We start from the raw sequence: 23,890 nt of genomic DNA, 5'->3' as shown, positions 1-23,890 counted from the left end.
TTGTTTCTGGAAATACAGAGTTATCTCCAAGGGCACAGTAACACTCCTTGAAGTGGACATTTCCATATGATACCATTTTGCAGCAGCATAAACATCCCAAGGAAGGAAGAATAATTGCTACAAAACTCCTTTAACAGACAAAGCCCATAAATCTTCCAGGCTGTCTTACAGCCAAAAGGCTCTTTTGCCATGAAAGCATTCTCATGTGCACACAGTGAAAATCAGGATGCCCAGGCACAAAAAGTGTTTGTCAGGTGCTCTGAGCAGAAGGATGGAACTTCTTCCTTTTTTCTTGGTTTTGTTCTTTTAATAAAATATAAAAAAAATAAAATCCACAATTCTTCTTTCTGGAGGACTTTAATGACAAGTTTTGTATGTTTTAATACATCCACTCCTGGGATAAGGTGTTGTTTAAGAGAACACCAAGAAAGGATCACGTGTGGCACATCCCTCTGGCCTAAGGAAGAGGCTGCCATCACACTTCTACATGGCAATGTTTGTACAGCAAAAAGGTGCAAACAACAACAAAACTTTGCAGTAATTAGCTCTTAAATACACAGCTGTGGTGTGCAATGGCAAAGGATGGGATCCCACTCAGGGAGACAGAAATGCCACGCGCTGACTTTATTGGACAACGCTCAACGCAGCAAAACTGCGGCGTCAACACGAGCTGGCTTTGGGGGGAAAAAACCCAAACCAGCTCAGGCTGGGCTCTTCCCCAAGAAAACCAAACCCTTTTCAGTAAGGGCTGCTCTTCTAGAAGGTTCTTACGTGGCAGCTTGAGGGCGAACCACCACTCCTCCAGTGCAGCGGCTGGGGCGGCGCGGGGACTCCGTGGCCATCGTTCCGGGCACACACCTGCAGCAAACACAGCACTCTCACTAAAACTGCCACAGCACTGGTTACTCCACAAGTTCTTCGTGTATCCTTCAGGGTGGTAAAAGAGAAATTTCACTTACACAGACCTGCAGGACTCTTTACAGCACTTTTTATAATGAGAAAAAGAAAATCACGCATCAAGCGGGCAACTCATTTAATCGCTACAGCTCCTGGAATGTTTGGGAAAATAAAAAAACAAACCCCACAGAGCTGCATGATAAAGTGGATAATTATCTCAAACTGTACTAGATGATCTTTAAGGAGCCCTCCCACCCAAGCCATCCTATGATTCCATGACTAAAGATAGTGGTACAGGTACACAGCTGTCATCAGCATTACACAAACCCACTATTTCCTAATGGGCTGCTGTCTCAGAAACAATTACATAAAAATAACGTGCAATCAGAATTGCAGCACACTGTACTCTTGAAAACATGGGTTACATTGCAGCTCACACGTTCTACTGCTTTATGTCAGCTTTTTGTGCCATCCTCAGGCTTTCCTTCATGCTTCTGTCCTCCAGGGGAAATTTCTGTGTGACATTCCTAAAGGCAGAAAGCACTTGAGGAGCACCCCAGATCCCAGCCAGCTCTTCAGGGAACCCCCTCAGCTGCTCTGTGGTGTCCCCCCACCCCAAACCTGTTCACAAAGTAAAAGAAAAAGCCAAATCCCCAAGGTGGTATCAGTTATCAGCATCATTTCACGGCAGGCCAGACTCTGCAAGGGCCAGCCCATTAAGGGAGGGAGGATAACCACTCGGAAATCAGCCGCAAAATAGTAATTAGTAACAAAACGTTCAGCAACACAACAGCAGCCTGACACACGCGCCGAGGAACCCTGAAAGGCGAAATGTCACGGAAGGGATGAAATCACCCCACGGACACCCGCCCCTGGAGTGCCCTGAGTGCCAACACCTTGTGCCACCCCAGCCCGAGGGGAAGCGAGCACCGGGACAGTTTCAGCTCCGGGTCTGGGCCTCGGCACGGCCGCGCCTCAGCTCGGGGCACCCGCGGGGCCGCCCGACCCTCCGGAGCCGGGACAGCGGCCGGGCCGGCCTGGGCACCCTCCGCCGCCGCTATTGAGCAACTCCGCACCAAACACCGCGACCTGCCCGGCCTCTCTCCCGCCGCCGCCCGGTGAGCGGGGCCGCGGCCTCCCGGAGCGCGCCCACCCCGTCGGCCGCCCCTCGCTCCGCACCCCGCGCCCTCCGCCCGCAGCTGCCGGGGGTCCCCCAGGCCTCAGGGGCGGGCCTGCCCTGCCCGCCGCCCCCCGCTCCGGCCGCTGCCCGGCCTGGCCTCCCCGCGGGGCCGCTCCGAGCCGCCGCGGAGCTGCCCCGAGCGCGGCCCCGCCGCACGCCCCCTGCCCGGGCCGCCCTCACCTGCCGGGCTCCCGGCGCCACTGACACTGTTTGGGACCCCCCGGGCAATGACACCCAGCGCACCGCGCCCGCAGCCAATCGGAGCGCTCCGGGGGCGGGCAGCGTCCTTCTCTCAGCCAATCGGCGGCCGCGCTGCCCGGCGATGGGCGGGGCGCGGCGGGACGCGGCCGGGGCGGCGAAAGGCGGGCGGCGCTGCCCCCCCCGCCGCGCGCCCCGCGGCTTTGTTTACATCGGGGATCTCGCGAGAGCCGCCGCGCGCCGGGGCCGGCCCCGCGCACGTGGGGCGGGGAGGGGCGGGAGGGGGAGGCGGGGCCGGATTGGCCGGGAGTGGCGCGGCTCCCGCGCGGTGACGTCATTTAGAGGGCGGGGTTTGGTGGGCGGGGCCGAGAGCGGCCGTGAGGGGCCGTGAGGGGCCGTGAGGGCGGGACCCGCCGGGGGCAGCCGGGGGAAGGTGCCGAGCGAGCCGAACTCCGCAGGCAGACAGTCCCTGCCAAGGGGGAAAGGCTGCGGGGCCGAGGAGTCCCTCAGCTGGAGCGTTTCCAGGCTGCAGAGCTCAGGGACAGCGCAGGTTCCTGAGGGGCAGGAGCTGCTGCCCCTCAGAGCTCGGGTGCTGTGACAGCGCTGGAGACGCGGCTGAGGAGCGGCCTCAAAAGCCCCAAAGGGGCTCCAAGAGCCATGGAGAGAGACTTTGGACAAGGGCCTGGAGTGACAGGACACAGGGTATGGCTTCACACTGCCAGAGGGTGGATTTTGATTATAGATAGAAATCATTCCCTGTGAGGGAGGTGAGACCCTGGCCTTGGAGCAGCAGTGGGAGGTGTCCCTGCCCATGGACAGTTTTCCTCCAGGCCAGCCCAGTGTGTGATTTATGTTTACAGGTGTCCAGCACTGCCCAGATGCCTCAGGGTGACACAGGAGCGCTGGTTCAGGTTTCCAGACAGTGGCACCAGGTCAGGAGGGGGTGACCTGCTCTGGGAACGCGCCTGACTCCTGTGACAACATCATCCACATACCAGAAGAATGAAACAGTGACTGAAAACCTTCATGAAGTGCCTGTGAGCAGGTTTGCACAGATCACAGCTTTATTTCGCAAGAAAAAGTTGGAACTTGGGTTTGATCTTACCAAAGGAGCCTCGGTGACCTTAGCAGGTGTAAATTCCCCTGTCTCAGCTTTGAATATTCATTTTAGAGAAGTCAAATGATAAAAGAAGTGGGCAAAGTATACCAAGGAGTAAACTGCTGCCAGTTCTGTCGGCAGGGAACTTTCTGTGCAGTGCAGAGGAGCTCTGGCTGTTCAATCCTGACCATCATCCAGCAGCTTCCCCAGGAAAAACTGTGGGGTTGGGTTAATTCATAAAGAGTAAAAGAGAAAAGCTGAAAGGGGGAAAAGCCCAAGTTCATAACTGCTTGAGGAAACCTCAACGAGACTCACATTTCTGAGTGCAGCAGAACTCTATGGAAACTTAAATTTTGCTTCTGTGTAGAGCAAAAACCTGGGAAATTCACTATAACTCTTTTTCCTTTTGCATATTTCCCTTATAAGTAGTATTACAGTCATCTAACCGAGGTGTTAGTCACTCTTTGGAAGGTTCAATGCAGACTAATTGAAAACAGGTAATTATTATTGTTGTAAAGGTTGTTGCCAGGCACTTGCCACGTGCAGCTGTGGCTGCTGCAGCCTTTCCTCCCCATCTGGGGCAGAATTCCAACATCACAGCAAAACTTTAGGAACTGAAGTTGCTCCCCACATCCACAGAACTAAATCCTTGCAGGATCCAATTTGGACAGGCTGTTTCTTTCATCTCCTGAGGCAGTGCTGTGTTCCCAGCATGGATGAAAGGGAATATTTTCAGGAATAAAATCCCCTGGGATTTCTGTAACCATGGTAACACATATAGATAGCAGGCCTGCTTCCAACCCAGGTTTTATTGTTCCAGCAGTAAAGATCTGGGTCCTACAAATAACCATCCTGGAATAAAGTACTGCCCTTTTGCTTTCCCATCAAAATAAAATTTGAAACATTTAATATATTGCTACAGTTGAACATTCAGGATAAAGTGCCAAGATCAGCTCCATCAAATCTAACTGGGATGTCTCATTGCCTAAGCCACAGTGAGAAAGGGGAGAGTATTCAGACACTTAATGAATACCAGGTAAATATGAATATTTTTGTAATAATAAATTCATATTTCACTGCTGAATAAATACCAGAACTTAAGCCTGAAATAAAAATTAAAAAATAGAAAGCATCCCCATCAAATTTTCATGTGTTTTATTGAGGTGAACATACACATGGTCCACATAGTCAATGAAAATAGTCATAAAATAATTTAAGAACTTGTGTTGAAAGGTTTTAGCAGCACCATTGGTATTGGAATAGCAGAAAACACATCTCAGGAGGGCAGTGATGCCTGGATCAAATGCCATCATTTGGAACAGGGATGGGAATGGCTTTGTGGGATGCTCTGGGGAGTTGGGAGTTTTTAAAACACACTTTTTTTGCTAAATACTTTTGACGATTATTGTTACAAAAAATACAACTAAATAAGATACTGCATAGTATTTTAATTAACATGAAATCGACATTGAGGTGTGTAAAGCAAGACTCAAATCTCTGCTTCCACATACATTTCATTTCTGAGTAGAGAAATCTAAAATTTAAAACCAAAATATAGACCTAGTGTATTCTCTAAAAGACACACTTTAGGTGGAACATATCAGACTACGAAAATACATATCTTCCATTCTGTTTAATAATTTACTTTAGTTAAAAAGTTGTGAAATTCTCCTCACAAGAAGCGTATACAAATTGATGACTTTAGTAAATTAACAAAAAGGATTACTTTTTGTTTTGTTTTTGTTTTTTTTTTTTTTTTAAACAAGGCTTAGCCCCGCAGTAACAATTATACAAGGAAGAAAAGAGACTACATTTATATGAAGGAATACAAATTTACACACATTTTACAGTGACTTATACCCTACACATCTACAAAATTCACAGTTATAATACAAGCAAGTACAAGGCTGGGATAAAGCTGTCGGATACCAAAAAAAGTTCCTACTTTAAAAAAAAAAAAAAAAAACAAAAAACAAAAAACCCAAATCAACGGGAAGAGCTTCCAACTTGTGCAGCCACTTGCAAAGGAGGCTCAGCAGACGCACACGGCTTTCCGGGCCGGGTGGAACAGGGAGCTGCTGAGCTTCTTCTGCCCGCGGAGGCTGCGCCGCATGGCCAGCCGGGAGGGGCTCCGCCGCTGCGGGGTGCCGGCCGCGCCCTCGCCCGGGCCCCGCGCCAGCCCCCGCCGCGGCTTCTTCACCGCCGGGCCCGAGTTGGATTCCTCCAGTGTCCGCTTAAAGCTGGCCGGGGGCGTCCTCTCCGCGTCCTGCGCCTTGCTTGGGCCGTTAGGGGACACCTTGCAGCCTTTTTGGTCCGTGCCTGAGTTGGCCGAGTTGGAAGGGGAGAGGCTGACCGACAAACCATTGCTGTAGGATTCCTGCAGCCTCAGCGCCAGGGCTTTGTTGCACTTCTCCTCCTGGGGGGCCGAATCCTTCGGGGTTCCTCCTGAGGAAGGTAAATTGCTTTTGGCAATCTCGTTTGGCAGCTCCAAGTATTTTTCTGAGAGCATGTTGCTGTGCAGGAGGGGAGGAATGGGCTCAGCAGAGTTCAGTCGTGGCCAGGGGTCATCTTCTGTGAGCTGAGGGAAAGGAAACAAAATACTTAGGAATAAATATAACCACAGAATCACAGAATGATTTGGGAAAGGACCTGCGAGATCACTTATTCCAAACTCTGCCATGGGCACAGACACCTTCCACTATCCCAGCTCCCCGTCCCACCTGGCCTTGGACACAGGGACAGACTTCATCCCAGGAGGGCACAGACAGTGTGTGGCACTTTCAGAATTTCCCTAAACCCTATCAAAGGCAGGAGAATCCTACTCCACAGCAGGCTCATCTTCTCTCCCTGTTGAGAGGTGGAAACAATTCCAGCTGGGGCTGTGAACTGCAGCTGCACAACCCTGAGGGATCTGCAGGCAGCTGCTGGGAACTCAGGGGAAAAGCAGTGCCTGTAACCTCTGTGATCTTCAACAGCATTCCCAACACTCAGCCAGGACTTCCCACCGGACCCTGACAGAGGCACTGCCCTCTGATTTATGTGTGGCCAGTGGCCAAAGAGCAGCAAGAGGCTCCTGACCTTTGTCATGTCCAACATGCTCAGTTACTGCATAACCAGGTTAGCAGGGCTGGACAAACTCCTCCTCAGCTGTCCACACAGAGGGGCAGTGTCAGCCATCTACAAATATTCCTGTTTGCTGTGCAAAGTGACACTTTTTATTGCCCATGGATCCCTCACAGCACATCCAGCCTCTCCTTGGGAAGCACAGGCACAGAGGTGCCAAGAACCAGGCACTTCCTAAACTCTGACCCTCATCTCTTCTGTGGTTTTGCCTCATTCTCAGTTTTACCAACAGGAAAATGGGGACAATACTTGCTCTCACTATCCACAGGGGGATTATGGATATTAGTGTTTATGCAGCACCCTGAAGATAGGAATTCTGACCTTATTAAAGATTTAATTGTAAAGTCGTCCCTGGTTACTTGGGGAGTCCTTCAAAAGTAAATTTCAAGGCCACACTACACTCCCCCAGTGGAAGGCAAATGGCAGTTATTATTTTAAGAAAATCATGTGCTGCAGACTGAAATGCACCCAGCTGAATCAGTCAGGGACACACCTCAGGTGAATAAACAGATGCTTCTGAAGCCACAACCCAGAACAACTCCAGGTTAATAAAACACACTCCAAAAGAAGATAATCAGGATTATTCCCAGCATCCACACTGGTTTTCCACTCCTCTGTGGCTGCCCATGTGTAGACAAAACCATTTAGATTCATTTAGCAACACAAGAGGGAAGACCTTTATGAATGGAATTTCAAAGGTTATTCTTCATCTCAAGTTGCTGCAGAACCCAGAAGGACACCAGATCACACACAGAGCAGCTCTGGCAACGCTCCTTCAGCTGCTCAATTTAATTCCTGACATTGTGTCACATAAAACTTAGTTTTATGGTTTTTTATTGTGCAAGACATTTAATGTTGTGGCTCTTCTCCCCAGCATCTCCTGCTGGTGCAAACAGCTGAGACTGAAGGAGGCTTTGGGAAGCCAAGGAAAGGCACAGGAGGGACTGCTGGAGAGTGATGGAACAAAACAGGAAAAACAAACCAGGAACCACCAACTGAATTTCTCAACAATCCAATCAATCTTCCTCACTGGCCTCAGGAACACTGAAATTAATTTGGTATTAGTAATTGCTGCCAGAAGGACAAGCAATTAAGAAATACTTTTGTTTAATTAAGAAACTTTGGTTTCCATCTATTTCCAAATTAATTGTTTTGGCAGGTAGCAGCTGTCAGGCATCAAGGCCATCCCTGCTTCTCTCACAGAAACTTTTTTTGTGATTGAAAACTTTAGGAGCACTTACAATTTGATTTTTTGTCCTCCAGATTTTGCTAGGTTTAAAGCTCTTTCCATGGATTTTGCTCCACAAGATGAAAGGGGAGGAGACAAAGTTGAAGCTTGCCATTTTATTAGCAGCTTGTTTCTCCCAAGGGAATGTTTAAAACTCCCTTTCTAATTTCTGCTTTCTTTTTCCTTTGCCCAAAGGACAATTATCTGAAGATTCTGCAGAACATCAAAGGACAGTGACTTAAATCAGGAGCAGCTGGTAATTACTGAAACAAACAGCCACTCATAACTACACTCCAGTTCTTAGAGGGGGGGAAGAAAAGCCACAAAACAACAAAACAAAAACCCTCTGAAGGGCTCTGCTTTATGTTAACAACTCAAACTTGCAGCCTCCAGAAAGACCTTATGTTATGATGTCTCTGCTTCAACAAAGAACATCAAATCAACCAAAGGAAGATAATGAGATCTCCCAGTACAAAAAGAAAATGTTCTTTACAGCAACACGTGTTGGAACAAATTTACCCTTAAAAAAAATAAAATTATAGCCCAGCACCACCACAACCAAACAAACCCAAATCAAAGCACGCCCTGCCAGGAACAGGTTCACAACCTGCAATCCCTGGGCTGGGCAAGCTGCACAAGCACCTGGCAAGGCAGGAAGAGAAACTGCAGCCCAGCCTTGTTTTCTAAGAGGGTGTGTTGGAGGGTTTTTCAATACCTCGGAGCCCCACTCCGCTTCCTCTCTGTCTCACAAGGCTGCCTTCAATCTTGGGGAGGATCTCAGAAAGCTTACTTTGAGAAACAACGCATTTCAAGGTTCATCAAGTAACAAGTACTAATTTCTTCCACATTAGGGAGGGAGCACAGATCAACAGCCACCAATAAACAACCAGCAGCAACTCTGAGAATTCATGCATTGGAACAGTAAAGTGTTGAAGTCTTTTAATCAACATTGTTAAAAGTTGGTCCAGTCCTCAAAACCTTTGCAGCTGGAAGTATGGAGGATATAACTGTAGCTTTCACAGAATATCCAGAGCTGGAAGAGACCCCAAGGGTCATGGAATGGCAACACCATGTTACTATATATATATATATAGTAATAGATTATCTAGACATAAAAAGTAAAAATTCAAAATTAAAACCAGCAACATGAAATAGCGATGCAAATTGGCAGCTCGGGAGTTTCTGTGAGTATTTCTGAATCTCTGGCCGTGCTCTGATCCCCCCAGGGAGCCGGGGGAGGCAGAAGGGGGCACGGAGAGCCCTTACCTTGAGGGAGGGTGTGCAGCAGCGGGAGGGGGGCAGGCTGCTGGCGTCGGGGCTGCTGTAGCTGGGCCCCTCGGCCAGGTTGAGCACCAGCTCCTCGTCGCCGTCCCAGCGGCCGCGATCGCGCAGGGGCGCGATGCAGATGACGATGGCGCTCGTGTTGTCCGCCCGCAGCATCCGCTGCCTCCAGCGGCCCAGGGCCCGCCCCACCAGCATCCGGGCACAGGACTGCCGTGCCTCGCCCTGGGGACACGGGGGACACTGTCACACAGAGCATCTCACACACAGAGCCACCCGGGCACAGGACTGCCGTGCCTCGCCCTGGGGACACGGGGGACACTGTCACACAGAGCCACAGGACTGCCGTGCCTCGCCCTGGGGACACGGGGGACACTGTCACACAGAGCCACAGGACTGCCGCGCCTCGCCCTGGGGACAGGGACACAGGGACACTGTCATACAGAGCCACCACAAGGCACCTCATGCCACACACATTCCTACAAACCATGCCCCACAGCAGCTCCAGAAATGCTAATTAAAGCACGTCTTCCTTCTCAAATCCACCTTTAAATCAGTTTGTGGCATGTTCCACATACACACAGGGCTTTAAACAGCACAAAGAGCTTGTCACACAGCAGTAGCTGGTTAGAGGCTGGAACACAACCTACAGGCTTCCCAAAGTCCCTCATGGGGCTTGCAGAGTGTTTACTCTCTGATTCTCCAATATAAATTCTCAACTGTTTTGTAAAATAAATCAGAGAGTAATTTAATTCAGTCTAAACAGTCTGCATTATAACATGCACCTTAATGTGCAATAAATTTAATGTTCAGACAGCATTTTGTGTAACTTTCTTAGAGAAGAAACACATTAACTCCTTTATTACTCACAGACAACACCCTGCCAATCAAATTTCCCCAAAACACAAGGCAAATCATTTAAGCTATGTTATCAGCCACGGTATTTAATATCAGCCACATTGTAACAACTTTTATGTTGTGGCAAAACCATCAATCTGCCTCAACCCCTCCAACTCCGTGGGGTACTTTTCATCCCTACCAGGCTGAACAACTTTTAGAGGTAACAAGGATGAAATCTCCACACTGACTTGTGGCCACTGCTCTCACCGTGAAATACTTCTTCTCCTCGTGATCCTGGCACATGGAGATGGCATCCTGAGGGGGGATCATGTTCCAGAGCCCATCACTGCCAAGGATGATGTACTTGTGCTTCTGGGGGTCAATCGTGTGCACGCTGGTGTCGGGCTCGGGGGACACAACAAATTCCCCACTGTAGAAGTCGTAGCTCCAGAGATCACCTGGCAAGGAGAAAATGGGTTGGAATTGTTACATAACATGTGAGAAATCTCATTCTTGGAAAATAGAGAAAAACATTCTTTCCCCAGAAATCCATCACCATCAGCCTTGAGTCAGCAGGAACATAAAGAAATTCCAGCCAGTCACTGCTCAGCTGCTGCCACCTCCTAATCCTCTTTAAACTAAACCAAGCTGTAATCAGAGGTGTTCTACTCTATTAAAACAAGTATTTGTGGGAAAATGAGAAATGAAACTGATTAATACCTAGAAAATGGTGAAACCTTAGCCACTCTCCAAACTAAAACCCATCCAAATTAACTGAGCCCTCCCTAAACAGAAGTGAAACCTGGCTTTGTTGATCCCACACCAAATGTGCAAATATTTGTGTGTGCAGGTGCCACAGGGAAGGGACAAAGCAAAAACCAGAGGAGGAGACTGAAGTCTTTTCCCTGCTCAATTCCTCTTGCCATTCCTGTCCCCCCACAGCTCGAGCATCCCTTGCAGAGCCACGTGGGGCTCTCTGCAGCTGAACACCCCGTGCCAAGCCTGGGAGCTGGACAGAAGCCACAGGAACAGGGCACTGCCTGGGCTCCAGCAGGAGGGCAGCAAAGAAGAGCTCAAGCCTCTCCCCAGAATGGCCTCGTGCAGGGAACATTTCTATTTTTAAATCTCGCTCACTGTGTGAATGAGTTTGGGGTCACCTCACCAGAAACAAAGCTGAACAATGCATCAAATCATCCTCTGGTTCAAGAGCTCACTCCAAACCATCCTCAAGTAAAAACCACTCCAACAGAAAAATGCATTTCCATATCCATTTACTTCAATTCTATTTATCAAGTACACTTGAAAAATTAAAAACTTTTTCTAAGGCTACACCTTCAAATCAAGAACAGTAATAATTTGTCCTAACACCTCTTTTAAAAATTTATTTCTATGTTCACAAACAGCTTCCTGTGGTGATAAGTAGCAAAAAGTAACATTATTATTACTCACAAGCACTGGCTACATTTTTCTGTGCCGAACACACAGCTTTAAAAGCAGAAATTAATGGAACTGTCAGAGCTGAGCAGCAAACAGAAGCTCAACTACTCAAGAGCAAGGTTTTGTCAGGCTCTTTGCTTTCTGCTGGACAAAGCCTGGAGCTTCTTCCACATCCATCAGCACCCTTTTAAAGACAATAAATAAGCTTTTTGTCTTCCTCCTTGCCTCCATTAGCTTTGCCTTAAGCTACCAACCAGTTGAAAAGACTTTTCCAGAGCCAGGAAAGGGAATACTTCAAGTCAATTAACCCACTCCACCGCAGCCCATCCTCATTAGAGCCCCGATTCCAGCCCCACAAGCACAGGCTGCTAATGAGTGCTAATTAAAAACCAAGCCCGCTCCTACAGAGGTGCACTCGGCTGCCACAGGCTCCCGACAAAGCCAGCTGGCAGAGAGATCAAAATAAATACTGTAACACGAGAGCTGAGCAATGACTGCATGCGAATTGCCATGGTCAGCCCACAGCAGGTAAAACCAACATGAGCAGCATCAACTTCCAATATATCCAATATTTTTACACCTCCATTTGCCAGTTTGTTCATACTCATAGAGGAGAAATGACAAAATATTATTAGCTGAATCGGTTTTTTAATTAAAAACACTGTGCTGGCTGATAAAAATAACCTGATGTTCATTAATTTGGGTTCTTTAACACGTGTGTCACCGTGTCCATCTGCTCCTTTCCCGAGCAAACAGCCAAGCCATCACACACTGACTGCAGGGGATCTGCTCCAAGAGAAGGAGGCTCCTCACAGGGATGACTGGGAATATCACCACGGGCAGCTCCAAGGACTGCAAACTTCTGGAGGGCACAGAGACTCCACAGACCTTCAACCCTGAGCCCACCGAGGCCAACCCATGGGGAGAAGGACATTTAGAGGTTGATTTCATTTTTTCCCCTGAAGGGCAGAGCTCCCCAGCCTAAGGCAAAGCTTTCTGGAGCTGCTGCCCAGCTGTGCCCCCCTCTCCCTGCCCAGCTGGAGAGTTTAACACCCAGCAATACCAGCCTGCAGAGGAATTTTCTGTGGCAGCCTCTGTACAACTCTGGGAAGGGAAAAGGGAGAGGAGAGCAGCCAGAGAGCAGAGAACACATCTCCCTGAGCATTTCAAAGTGCTCTGAAGTCTTTAATTGTGTTCCAAAGCAAGCAGACAGAGCAGTGACCCTCTGGCAGCCTGGGAGGCTGGGATGTGCCAGAGGCTGCAATGCCAGGCTCTCAGGCTTCCATTTGAGAGCCAGACTATTTTTGTTCTGAATTAAAACCCAAACATTTACTAAACTCTTGATAATCTTGTTCTTTAAAAACTTACACACTGGGAGTATTTCTTTCAGTGTGAGGTTTGCATATTTCTTTTCCAAACCAAAAGAAAAAAAAAAAAGTGATTAATGTAGTTCCTTCCGTATCTTCCAGAAAAACCTGTTTCTTAGTCTTGACTCAAACCAGAATAATACAGAGAGATCTACACTGCATCTCACAAAATGAAACAGACGTTTGAAATCAGATACTAAAGGAGCAGGAAACTAATTTATCTGCCTGTAAGAATATATCAAACTCTGCACTCACTGTTACCTTATAAAACAGAACAACAAAGCTACTTCCAAGTCAAGTGCTGCCAGGGAATAATGCAGCTACAAACAAAAACACCCATCATGTAAGTGGGCTGGATTGGATTAAACCCAAAGCCTTCTTAGAGCTAAAGCATGTCCAGAAATTATATAAATCAAGTCTTTCATTTCAGTTCCTGGAGATGCTGTTTTGCATATAAAAAGGGCTTTTGATTTTAATAGAGGAAAGAAAACTTTACTTTCATAACTCAGTCCAAAATAAAACCTCAGTTTGATTAATCCCAGAGCTTTTTAAATCCAAGTTTTTCTCCACAAGGAGCCACAGGTGCCCTCCCATGATGTTTGTTACACACAAACCCCCAGAGCAAAGCACACACTGCATTTGGCACTGCACATTTACTATTTTGTCTCGGGGCTGAAGAAAATTGTACAAGCTACAGCAAGATATCCTAAGGACAAGAAAAGAATCCCAAATGCACCCCAAGTTTGTCTGGTTTCATAGAGATAAAAAAGAAAAGTAATTATCAAGAGAAGCTGGAAATTGCTGTAAATACAACTTGTACAATTCCATGTGATTCAGGTTCGTGGCCTACAAAGGAGCAGGAAGGAAAAACTGAGTGGCAGCTGTGCCCACTCTGTTTGATAATTTATTTTAAAAACAGTTAAATGCATGTAAACAACCCTCAAATCTTACACAGCAATTTCCTCAGATCAGTTGAGGTCAGCCATAGCCTCTTCTCCAGGATTTCATGGAATGTGCATTCAGAGAGCTTCACAAAGCAGCCCTGGCACCCAGTCAGATGCTCTGGAAAACAGCTTCCCTATCCCTGTCAAAGACTCCTGCAGCAGCTCCACGTGCATGCCCTGCTCTGGTACAGAACTGCTCCTAGAGGGCAGCAGGAAATTCCTGCATGGTGGAGGCTGCTGCACCTGAAACAGGGGTGAGCCTGTTCTATTCCTACAGGGGAGAGCAGAGTTCATGTTCCCACAGGAGGGAGTGGTTGAACCAACGCTCCTGGCTCAGGTTTCATCATTCATTCATTTAAACAGCTCCAGCAGTGCCAGGCAATCCCTCACCACAGATTCTTGAGTATCTATTACAAGACAAACCAGTATTAAAAAAAAAAAAATAGATGTTCTCATTGCCCAGAAAAGGTCAGCAGAAGTAGCTGTGAGAACACAGAGCTGCAGCTTGAAATGGTTTATTAGAAGACACAGAAACCTGCTGGATGCATTAAAGCTTCTTAGAGATGCTCTACAGGGACAGCACAAAGCCCAAATATTTCTGACTTGTTATGGGGCTATAAATAAGTCCATCATTATTTAAATACTTAAATACAGCCACTGTGCATACCACAAATGCTTATTTTAGGGCAGAAGGGCACTTCTGACAATCAGAAAGGGAGAGGGTATGTCAACAGAATTCATCTGGCCACAAGGATTTCTTCTGCACCAGGATTTTCTGCTGCCTGAGTGCAACTTTCCCACAGTGCTTTATTCCTGCTATTTCCAAAACCTTTCCTCAACTCCTCAAGAGTGCACTAGACTTAAAGACTGAGGGATGAGACTACATCAAAATATTTTTAAGTGTGGTCAGAGAGAGACACTTAAAAACACCACCTATGATCTAAATTTTAGGGGTTTTAATCAGATAATCTCTCCCATTCTAAATATAATAAATTTCCAACTCAAAGCTTCTCTGTTGAGAGATTCTTGTTGTCCTGCTAAAATTTTTTATCCAGGCTGGGATCAGGCAGGAGGGGAGGCTGTCCCAGCATGGGGTTTGACCTTTCAAATCCCAGAATTGATAAGAGATAGGTGCTCCCATTTTTTGGACCTGAAAACTCTGCATTAATCCTCTCTTCCTGCACTTGCTGGCAAAGAATGCACAGGGGGCTAACAAATGCATGGCTGCTTGAACTCCCATCTGCACACAAACCCCAGCCAAATCCGTTTGTTCAGCTTGCTGGGAGCAATCAGATCAAAGGCCAGCCAGCTCTTTAGACAGGCAACAAACTTACAATCACAGGAACAAAAGATGAATCAAAATTAAGTGTTCCCATTTTGCAATCCAGGAGGAACACCTCCCTGTCCTGCAGGAGGGAACAGGAGTGTGCTGCTCAGGGGATGAGGGTTCTTTTGTTTCTCATCTAGTAGCTCCAAAGAATTCACTCAAACTCTCAAGTCAGTTCTCCTAACCACAAAATAAACTCTATCCTACCTGAAATATGACACACAAAGACTTTCAGATACTGAGGAAAAAGTCCTTAAAAATAAAATTTTTAATTTTCAGGCACCTGTGACTCCTTGCCTGACACACAGCTGACTCTTCCATGTTCATTATCACTGCAAAATTCTCCTGATCTCTGGACAAATCCCTGTGGCACAGCTATTCCTGCCTGTGAAATCAGACACAGCAAGGCTCTGGAATGAGAGCCTGGTCCCAGAACAGCGTGTCCCCATGGGCACTGCCAGCTGACCCAGGAGCACTGACAGCACTGCCATGGGCTGCCAAGCTGCCAGCCAGGAATTACAGCACAGCTCCTGCAGGGAAAACCACAATCCCATCAAACCAAACCCATCCTGGCTATACCTGCACAGAAAATTCTGCACTGCACCATGGGAAAAAACATGAACGGCCAAAGATTGGCATTCTGCAATGGAATTTAAGGAGAAAAATGACCAGAAACACTAAAACTCGTGGGTAAGAGATACCCAATAATTCACTTAAGTACTTCCCAAACAAAATTATCACAGGATATATTGCAGGACAATTTCTAGTCCTGCAACATCCCTTTCTGTCCTTGGAATGAGGTGCTCCTCAAAGACAGTTCCTCTCATTTCTACTGCTCCCATAATGGCAAGTTAAAGTTAAATAGATTAGACTTTCATCCCATTCTATGCCAAGTCTTAAAAAAAGATTCTCCACAAAAGAAATACTGAAGCAATTCGTACACCATCCAGCAAAACTTCACTCTGGTGCAAATGGAAATGTGCAAGCCCTGTGTGTGTCCAGGAGGGAAAGCATTTGTCTCCTTCTCACTGAGATAATGGGACTGTAATTTCTGACTAGTTGGTGGTAAAATTAAATCCCATCCTCGTAGGGCTGACACAGAAAACCCTGCATGGCAGAAGTCACGTTCTTCTCTCCCAGTTACAGCACTACTCAAAAACGCAGTATTATTGCATTAAAAACACACTTCCAAGGCCCAGACTTTGAGGAGTGAGGAGAGCCCTGTACACTGTGTGTTGGGCAATCCCAGGGGATGAGCTGAGCTGAGGGACTCACCCAGGGCTCTGGCCACGGCCAGGAAGGGGATCTGGTCGATGACGGTGCTGCGGCGCACGGGGCCGTTGTGGCTCAGCCGGGGCCTCTTCCACACCACACGGTTCACACCAGACTTATTGATCACACTGAAAGCACACACAGGGACAGGGGTTAGCAACAGCAGTGAGGAAAACCAGGGAAATATGCAAATGTGGAGGTAATAACGATGGCAAGTTCCTATTTCAAAACACACGACAGCACTTCGATAGTTCCATATAGAGCCAAGGGGAAAAGGGAGAGATGAAGGGCAGAAGAAAATAAAAAGCAAGGCAATGAAGACCTGGAAGAAATTCTGGGTGGTTACAAAATATGCAAGAGTGTCTTTTTAATCTTGCAGAGAGAGCAGTACTGGATTTGCCTCCCTCAGATGAGGGCCATCAACATCAGCTCACTCAGGTGTAAACTCCACACAGTTCCTCCTTCAGTCCTCTCCATCTCCCAAAGTTTGGCAGGACAGAGCAGCACGGCATAGTTGAAACAACAGAAAAGAAAAGAAAGGAGCAGCCTCCTGAAAGGATTTGCTTGATGGAAGGAACACCAAGAGGAGGCAGATACAAAAGAGGAATTGTCCCGGGCTGGTGTCTGCAGGAAGCAGGAGATAGGGAGAACAGCTCTGCATTTGCATGTGAACACCTGCTCTGAGGCACTGAGCACTGCTTTAGCTCTCCCAGATGGCACTGGAGGGTCAAAGGAGCTACAGAGCAAATAACTGGGCAGCTGTGTCAGGCAGGGAAGAGAGAAGAACAAATATAAACCATCAAGGAAGAAGAGCTAATGAAACCAGGAACTAGCAAAGCTTGGTCCCAGCAAAGTTAGGAACTGGATACTTGAAAGTTCCTTTCATCCAAGGAACAGCCATTGGTAATTAGAAACTGAGCAGCTCTGGAACAGCCTCAAGATTCCTCATGCTGAAGCCATTCAAGATGCACTTCCTGACACTTCAAAGGCCTTAACAACAAGGGCATGTTCTGCTCCATCCAGAGCACGGCAAAGTCACAAACACCACATCCTAAAACCTGATCTCATCCACTTGTACAGCTAATGACCACACAAAGCTCACTATTGGGGAAAAAAAATCATCCCACACTCAGACTGTTACTGGGAAAATGGCATTTTAATGGAAGACTCCCTCATGCTCTCTCATTAAGTGTTCCCAGTTTGCTCTCATGAAAGACGAGACATTCCCAAGCACAGCTGCACAGTTCCACCTCACCCCCACCACATGCTCAGAGCCAGCCTGGGAAAAACAGGAGGAGCACCAGTAAAAATAAAAATAAAAAAAAAAATTAAAATTAACCATTCCTGTCAATACTAAGTTTCAGGGAATGGTTTTCTGCACCTTCAGAGACTTCCAACTTCTGAGAAACAGCCTGGAAACCTACAGCAAAACAGCCCCTGATTAACTCCCACCTGCCAGAGACACAAATATCTGCAGGTTAATGGGCTGACAGGGCTCCCAGATGAATGATGTCAGCAGGAAAACCTGCAGTGATCCCTGCTCGAGGAGCAATCCATGCCCATCCATCTGGTGCAGCACCAGGAGGACACAGAGCTCCCAGATCCCAGCCCTGGGGGTTGTCTGCAGACATTTGTGCCACCTGACAGAGCCCTGCCTGCTGCCCCTCAGTCCCAGGGAACACACCCAGCCCAGCTCGGGTGTGCCAGCATCTGCCAGGGAAGGAATGGCTCCTGCAAGGACAGGTGCTAAACTGTGGTGTTAGAACAGCAAAGAGAGGGTTTTGTTTCAAATCCAGGATTTTTCTCATGTTCCCTAGGCAGAGGCTTTGAGGAGTCTATTCAACAGCTGCCATTGTCATCTCGGGGACAATGCAGGATGCCTGAGAAATCAGTGCTGTGACAAACTGGATATTCCAGACTTCCTATCATTTTACCTTCATGAAAAGGCAATTTGCACAACCTGAAGGTTCCTCAGAACTTAAAGGGAAATAGGCTAAAAATTAACATCTCTGCTTGCAAAAAGTTGTTGGTGAACATTCAGAACTGTAACTACCCCTCAGCTGTGTCATCCACCAGGAAATTAAAATTCTGGATACACCATAAACCACTACCAAAAACCAGAACCGTGTAACAATGGATCCCTGTAATTTATTCCCCAGTAAGCTGTAAGAAAAATTAAGAGGACAAAGGAGAAATAGCTGAGATTCAGCTCCTTGTGTGCCCTCCCACAACAAACTCAAGCTTAGCTCAGTGAAAGCAGACAAACCTACCTGTGGTACTTCCTGGGGTCCCTCATGGCAGGAAGGAATGAGTCTGACTCCACGTTCTTAGAAGGCTAATTTATTATTTTATGATATTCTATAAAAGAATGCTAGACTAAAACTATACTAAAGAAGGATACAGACAGAAGGCTAAAAGATGATAACTAAAAACTCGTGACTTTCTCCAGAGCCTTGACACAGCTCGGTCATAATTGGCCAATAATTAAAAACAATTCACATGAAACCAATGAACAATCACCTGTTGGTAAACAATATCCAAACCACATTCCAAAGCAGCACAACACAGGAGAAGCAAATGAGATAATATTGTTTTCCTTTTTCTCTAAGGCTTCTCGCTTCCCAGGAGAAGAATCCTGGGCAAGGGGATTTTTCCAGAGAATGACAGTGACACCTACCTGCCCCCAAGGCCTTCAATTCTCTCCCTTTCTTTGGGAAGCTCTGGCTTGTGGTCCTGTGTCACCTCCACAGCTCTCACAAAGTCATCCTTGGGGTCGTCCTGGACCCCCAGCACCACTCCTGAGTCGCCCACGTGCGCCACGTACATCTTGGAGCCGCGGATGATCACCACGCTGGCCGTGGTCCCCGACGTGCTGGGCAGGCCTGTCATGGTCTTGGGCCACTCTGCTGCAGGGAGAAACCAGGCAAAAAACAGACAGAAAGCACAGGTTTAGCTCTGGAGAATTGGCAATGTCCTCAAGAGTGTCTCAGAGGTTTGTGGGATGTTACAACAGCCAGGCCCAGCGGTGTCCCCAGGTCCCCCCGCTCCTTTAACATCCTTGCCCAGCCTCAGCCTAAGCTGACACAGGATCAAAGCACCACAACAGGGTTCTAAAAACTGCCTCCTCTGGTTTGATATTCCAAGCATCACTAGAAGAACACAGGGGAAGATGTGCTCCTTGGAGGCTGAACAGGATCAATCAAGTGTTTCATTGAGATTTACTCTTCGCTTCCCTGTCTGAAGAAGTAGAAATGTCCTAAATTCAGTTATTTTGTCTGGATATTTAATTGGCAATCAGGATTTGTGGACATTCCTGATTCCCTTGGAAGGGAGAAAAACTACTTTACTTTCATAGGCTGAACAGCAACATTTTGTGCTGAGTGACATCTCAAATGTTTTACTCACATTTCCCTTGGGAGGGCTGAGTAATTCCGACTATCTCAGTGTGCTCTCCTTAAATTCTACAGGAGATATCCCTGGAATTCAGAGTAATACCACAACTCCACCTGCTTAGGGAAATCTCCTTCCTCAACTGCTTTGCCTTCAAACCACTTCTATGAACTTGCTGTGACACCACTGTCTCCAATTACACCCCATCCAAATTTCTCTTTCACTCCTTTCCTGTTTTTGTATCTACACACACAAGTTGATCTTTCCTCAAAAGTGCACGAACTGATTGAGACAACTCCCCCATGGAGCCACACCATCCTCCTCCCAGCCAGCAGCCACAAAAGCAGGCTCAGCTCCCAGTTATCAGCTGGTTCCAACTGCCAGCAGCAAGCTCATGTTTCTCCTTGGCTGCACCCACTCAAGTCTCCACACAGACTCCAAAGGGAGCCTCATCTCCCTGTCACTTTCTATCTCCTGCTCTTCACAAGCCAGGCTCACACAGCACCACACAAAAACTCCACTGTGACACAAGCTGTTTGCAGGAAATACCCAGCTCAGGCTGCCAAAGCACTGCATCCTCTATTTCTGCCTGTGGCACAACAAACACACGGCAAATAAACACACAAGAAAAGGAAAATACAGTTATACCTCACCTTCTGTGAAAACAGATATTTTAACCTTGTAAAGCTTTAAACAGAATCAAAAAAATGAGGAACTTAAGTTCTAGTGGCACTGAATGACGTTCAAGTGCCTGAGGGAAGAAGATGTGGAAGAGAGCTGATGGAAAAGGAGAATTTGGAGAAGCAGAATTCACAGGCAGTATGAAGATAAAAGTTGCATTTCCTCAGCGTGAGCTACCAAGACATCCAGCACAATTTAAACATTTAAGTTCCAACAGTTCTAGCTTTGTGCTCTAAATACTAAAATGCACTTTCTCCCTGGGAGCAGCTTTATTTCAGGAACACAAACATTCAATCAGCTTATTGGAAGTACTTTGTCTGGCAGTTTTAACTGAGGATATTAAATCTAACACATTCCAAAAGGAAAGCAAACAAGGGAGGGAGCCAAGTGGTAATGAGGACTTCAACCATGCACTTAACAGAAAACAAGCTGCAACTAATGAGTTTCTGTCAGTGTAACAACCCCTGAACAGCAATAAAACGTATTAGAGAGTCAAATCAGTCTTTATGGGGATGGGGAGCAGAGAGAAGGAAATCACCCACTTGTGGGAGAAAGAATGATGCAGCAGCCTCAGATTTTAGGCTCAACAAAACCAGGATTTATCTGCCTGTCATTCAGAGACTGCAGTTCATGCCTTGCTCCTGTTCAGAGATAAGTATTAGATACAGCCCAGTTCTCTCTAGAGATGGTGGCTCACCAGGAACCAGCAGAAGTCTCAAAACTGCTGGGTTTTCTTCTGAGCTCAAGCAGTAAAAATCAAATCCATGGACCCAACTCCTCCACGGATCAGGAGCATCAACAGCACATCTTTGTAAAAGATTTCCCCTCCTCTATTTGAAAACCACTGCCCTTCACACTCAGCTTTGTAACTTTGAACTCATAAACTCATTCCAAAATGAACTCCTACTCCAGAAGACCTTTGGCATTCAGAGGATTTTATTACTACAGAATTAATGCCAAAAACGATCACCAGTGCCAAACAGGCATTTTTCTGGTACTGTCATGATCAGTATGGTTTGTGTCTATCAGGGGACACCCACAGAACTTCCAACAACCAAGAGAGGAGCTGAGTAGAAGCTTCCCTTCCAACAGCCAACTGGAAGCAATGAAGACTCCATCCTCCACCCCAAAATTCTCCCACACACTTCAAGATACCAACACAGCCAGTCTCCATTTCGTGTCCTCAGTGTCACCAACACACAGACAGAAAGCTGCTTTACACGTGGTAATATGGAAAATTATTGCCTGTCAGTAGAATTCCCACTGGGACTCCATCACAGGATGAAGTAATAAACAGAGATAATGATGGGCTTGTCCCACAGAACTCGGGCTGTGAAGCACGTGCAGCAGGAATCAGGAGGAGCAAACATGCTCTGGAGTTTACTAAACAGCCCACCTCGAAGTGCCATCAAAGGCTCCCAGCCAGAGCTGTGCTGTTTCTCACAACAATTTCAATTGCTTCCACAAGCCCGGTGCTGTTTGCTAAACACCCATTACTGAACAGAGCTTCCTGCACTCTTCTCCTCCCTGCCTTGGTGCTCACACAGAGTTCCAGTGACAAATAACACACCAGGGACTCACAGCCAGAAAACCGAGCTCCTTATCTGCCCCCACCCCGTGCCATGTCCCCCTGTTCACACATTTTGCTCCTTATCACCCTGCCCTGCAGCCCAGGAGGCTGCACACCCCATTGCCAAGGATGTGGTCAAGTTCTGGTGCTTCTAAAATTCACACCCTTCCCTCTGTACCCTCAAACTTACTGTTCCTTCCCCCAATATCTCCTCAAGTATCTGACATTTGCACAACTTCTCTATTTTGCTATTCAAGAAAAAGGAAAATGAAACTGTTTTGAAACTATAATTACCCCACACCCCTCCTGAATCACCCACTGAAAGACAAGGGTGCTCTGAGTGCAATTCTTGCTTTTCAGGTTTCCCTCCCAAGCCCAGCTGTCAACTGTCACTATTCTGGATCCAGTTTTACCATGTTCCACACCTCCCTTCACACACTGAACTCTGCTCTTGCTTTTTCTCCGAGGCTTTTGAATGCCTAAATGCACAAACAATACACTCACATTCTACACATTCTATATAAACAACCACACTCTAAGTCAGAACCTTCACCTCAGGAAGAAAAAAAAAAAAACCTTTCAGAAACTCCAGCTGCACCCCACAAGACCTCGGGAGAGGGATGAGTACAGGAATAGTGACTGTCACTTGTCTGGGCATGTCCTCTCCTCAACACTGACTTATTTACAGCTTCCATGCTACTGCAATTAAACAACTAAACAACTAATACATACATAAATACATAATGATGTTATATATACATGTATACACACACACACACACATATATATATCAAAACCATCCTCAGGATACTAAATGTGTTTTCTATTTGTCAGGGACACTGAGTTTTCCCCATGTTCACACACGAACGAGTTATAAACCAGACACATTTCAATTCTTCCATGAGGACTCACAAAAACAGTCGGAAGCACCGTTAAGGAAAAAAACACCGTTGCCAGCCCATTTCAGTTTGTTAAAATTACTTTTTTTTCCCCTTTTCATGACGCAAGGGAAATCTAAGGGGGAGTTCAGGGAGATTACACAAGGCAACAAGATGAAGACCTTCCCAATGAATCGAATTTGGAAATTGACGCCTAACACCCCGAAAACAAACGGCAGCCCTACCATCGCACCATTCCCAGCTACGTAACACAGCAGCGTATCCTCGCCCTGTGTTTACATCTCTCTTCTCCCAGCGTGCCCTCCAGTGTTTCTTGTTCTCCTGAATTACTCGGCTCGGCGGCCGGGATGCCCTCCCGCGCTCCGCCGCGATTCCCGGCGCGGGGACGGCAGCGACGGAGGGAGGGAAGCAGGGAGGGAGGGAGGCACTCACAATAGTGCGGGAGAGGAAAAGGCGGCCGGGAAGCGGCGCGGCGGGGGCGGGCGGGGGCAGCGGAGGGTCCGCGGCGGGCGCTGGCACTTACGCAGCTTTTTCCACATGGCGCGGTGGCAGGCGATGAAACCCTTGCGCAGGGCCGCGCACACCTCGGCCGGCTCCGCCGAGCAGAAGCCCTTCTGCTTCTTGATGAAGCCCCACAGGTTCTCCCGGGCGAACTGGGCCGCCTCCCGCCCGCCGTGCCCGTCGCACACGGCGAAGAAGGCGACGGAGCGGCGCGGCCGCCGCCCGGGGCCGGTGCCGGGGAGCTGCGCCCCGTCCTCGGCCGCCCGCGGGGTCCCCCCCCGCCGCCGCCCGCTCTCGGCCGGGGGCTCGGCGGCGCTGGGGCCTGCGGGCGCCGCTCCGCCTTTGTGCGCCCCGGCCGGCGGCGGCTCGGGCTCCACCACGATGTGGGTCACGTCCTCCATGTATTTCCTGCCGCCCTGGTCGGAGAACACGCTCACCCCGAGCGCGTACGGCCCCTCCATGGGGAGAAGGGGCGGGGGGGCGGCTCCGCGCGGCGCTCCCGCCGCTGCCCACCCGCCGACGACTATTGCTGGAGACGGCGGCGCTCGGGCATGTCCGCGGCGGCCCCGGGCCGCTCCCGCTGCCGCTCGCTGCGCCCGCCGGAACGGGAACGGGCCCGGCCCGGCCCGCCCAGCGCCCCCTGTCGGCCCCGCCGC

General features: G+C 48.1%; 2 protein-coding genes and 1 long non-coding RNA gene across 10 annotated transcripts in view; 1 reads left to right on the top strand and 2 right to left on the bottom strand.

Annotated features, from left to right (window-relative positions):
* BCAS3 (BCAS3 microtubule associated cell migration factor) overlaps positions 1–2,455 on the bottom strand; it is a 293,578-nt gene extending 291,123 nt beyond the window's left edge. For 4 of the 8 annotated variants that reach the window (XM_050981767.1, XM_050981769.1, XM_050981768.1 and 1 more), the window contains exons 1-2: positions 2,258–2,400; positions 772–858 (exon numbers count right to left, since the gene is read on the bottom strand). In XM_050981767.1, the coding sequence (XP_050837724.1) occupies positions 772–842 (71 nt within the window). In that variant the 5' untranslated portion in view covers positions 843–858; positions 2,258–2,400. Of the gene's footprint in view, positions 1–771; positions 928–2,257 lie in introns of all 8 variants that reach the window. The other 4 variants (XM_030232183.2, XM_030232185.2, XM_030232182.2 and 1 more) reach the window with 3 other exon arrangements.
* A 189-nt stretch (positions 2,456–2,644) lies between these two features.
* LOC108962727 (uncharacterized) lies at positions 2,645–5,020 on the top strand. Its single transcript, XR_001991420.3, has 2 exons — positions 2,645–2,977; positions 3,136–5,020. It is a non-coding gene; the product is annotated as an uncharacterized LOC108962727 (long non-coding RNA).
* On the bottom strand, positions 4,513–23,856 carry PPM1D (protein phosphatase, Mg2+/Mn2+ dependent 1D). The gene is made up of 6 exons (XM_030232476.2): positions 23,257–23,856; positions 18,871–19,099; positions 16,197–16,321; positions 10,114–10,304; positions 8,992–9,231; positions 4,513–5,952 (listed from the first exon to the last, which is right to left on the bottom strand). The coding sequence occupies exons 1-6, from the start codon at positions 23,693–23,695 to the stop codon at positions 5,407–5,409; spliced, it is 1,770 nt and encodes a 589-aa protein (XP_030088336.2). The 5' UTR covers positions 23,696–23,856; the 3' UTR covers positions 4,513–5,406.
* Positions 23,857–23,890: the final 34 nt, after the last annotated feature.

This window comes from Serinus canaria, chromosome 19 (assembly GCF_022539315.1).
Source record: "Serinus canaria isolate serCan28SL12 chromosome 19, serCan2020, whole genome shotgun sequence".
Classification (NCBI taxonomy): Eukaryota; Metazoa; Chordata; class Aves; order Passeriformes; family Fringillidae; genus Serinus; species Serinus canaria.
This window is presented reverse-complemented; position numbering and strand designations above follow the sequence as displayed.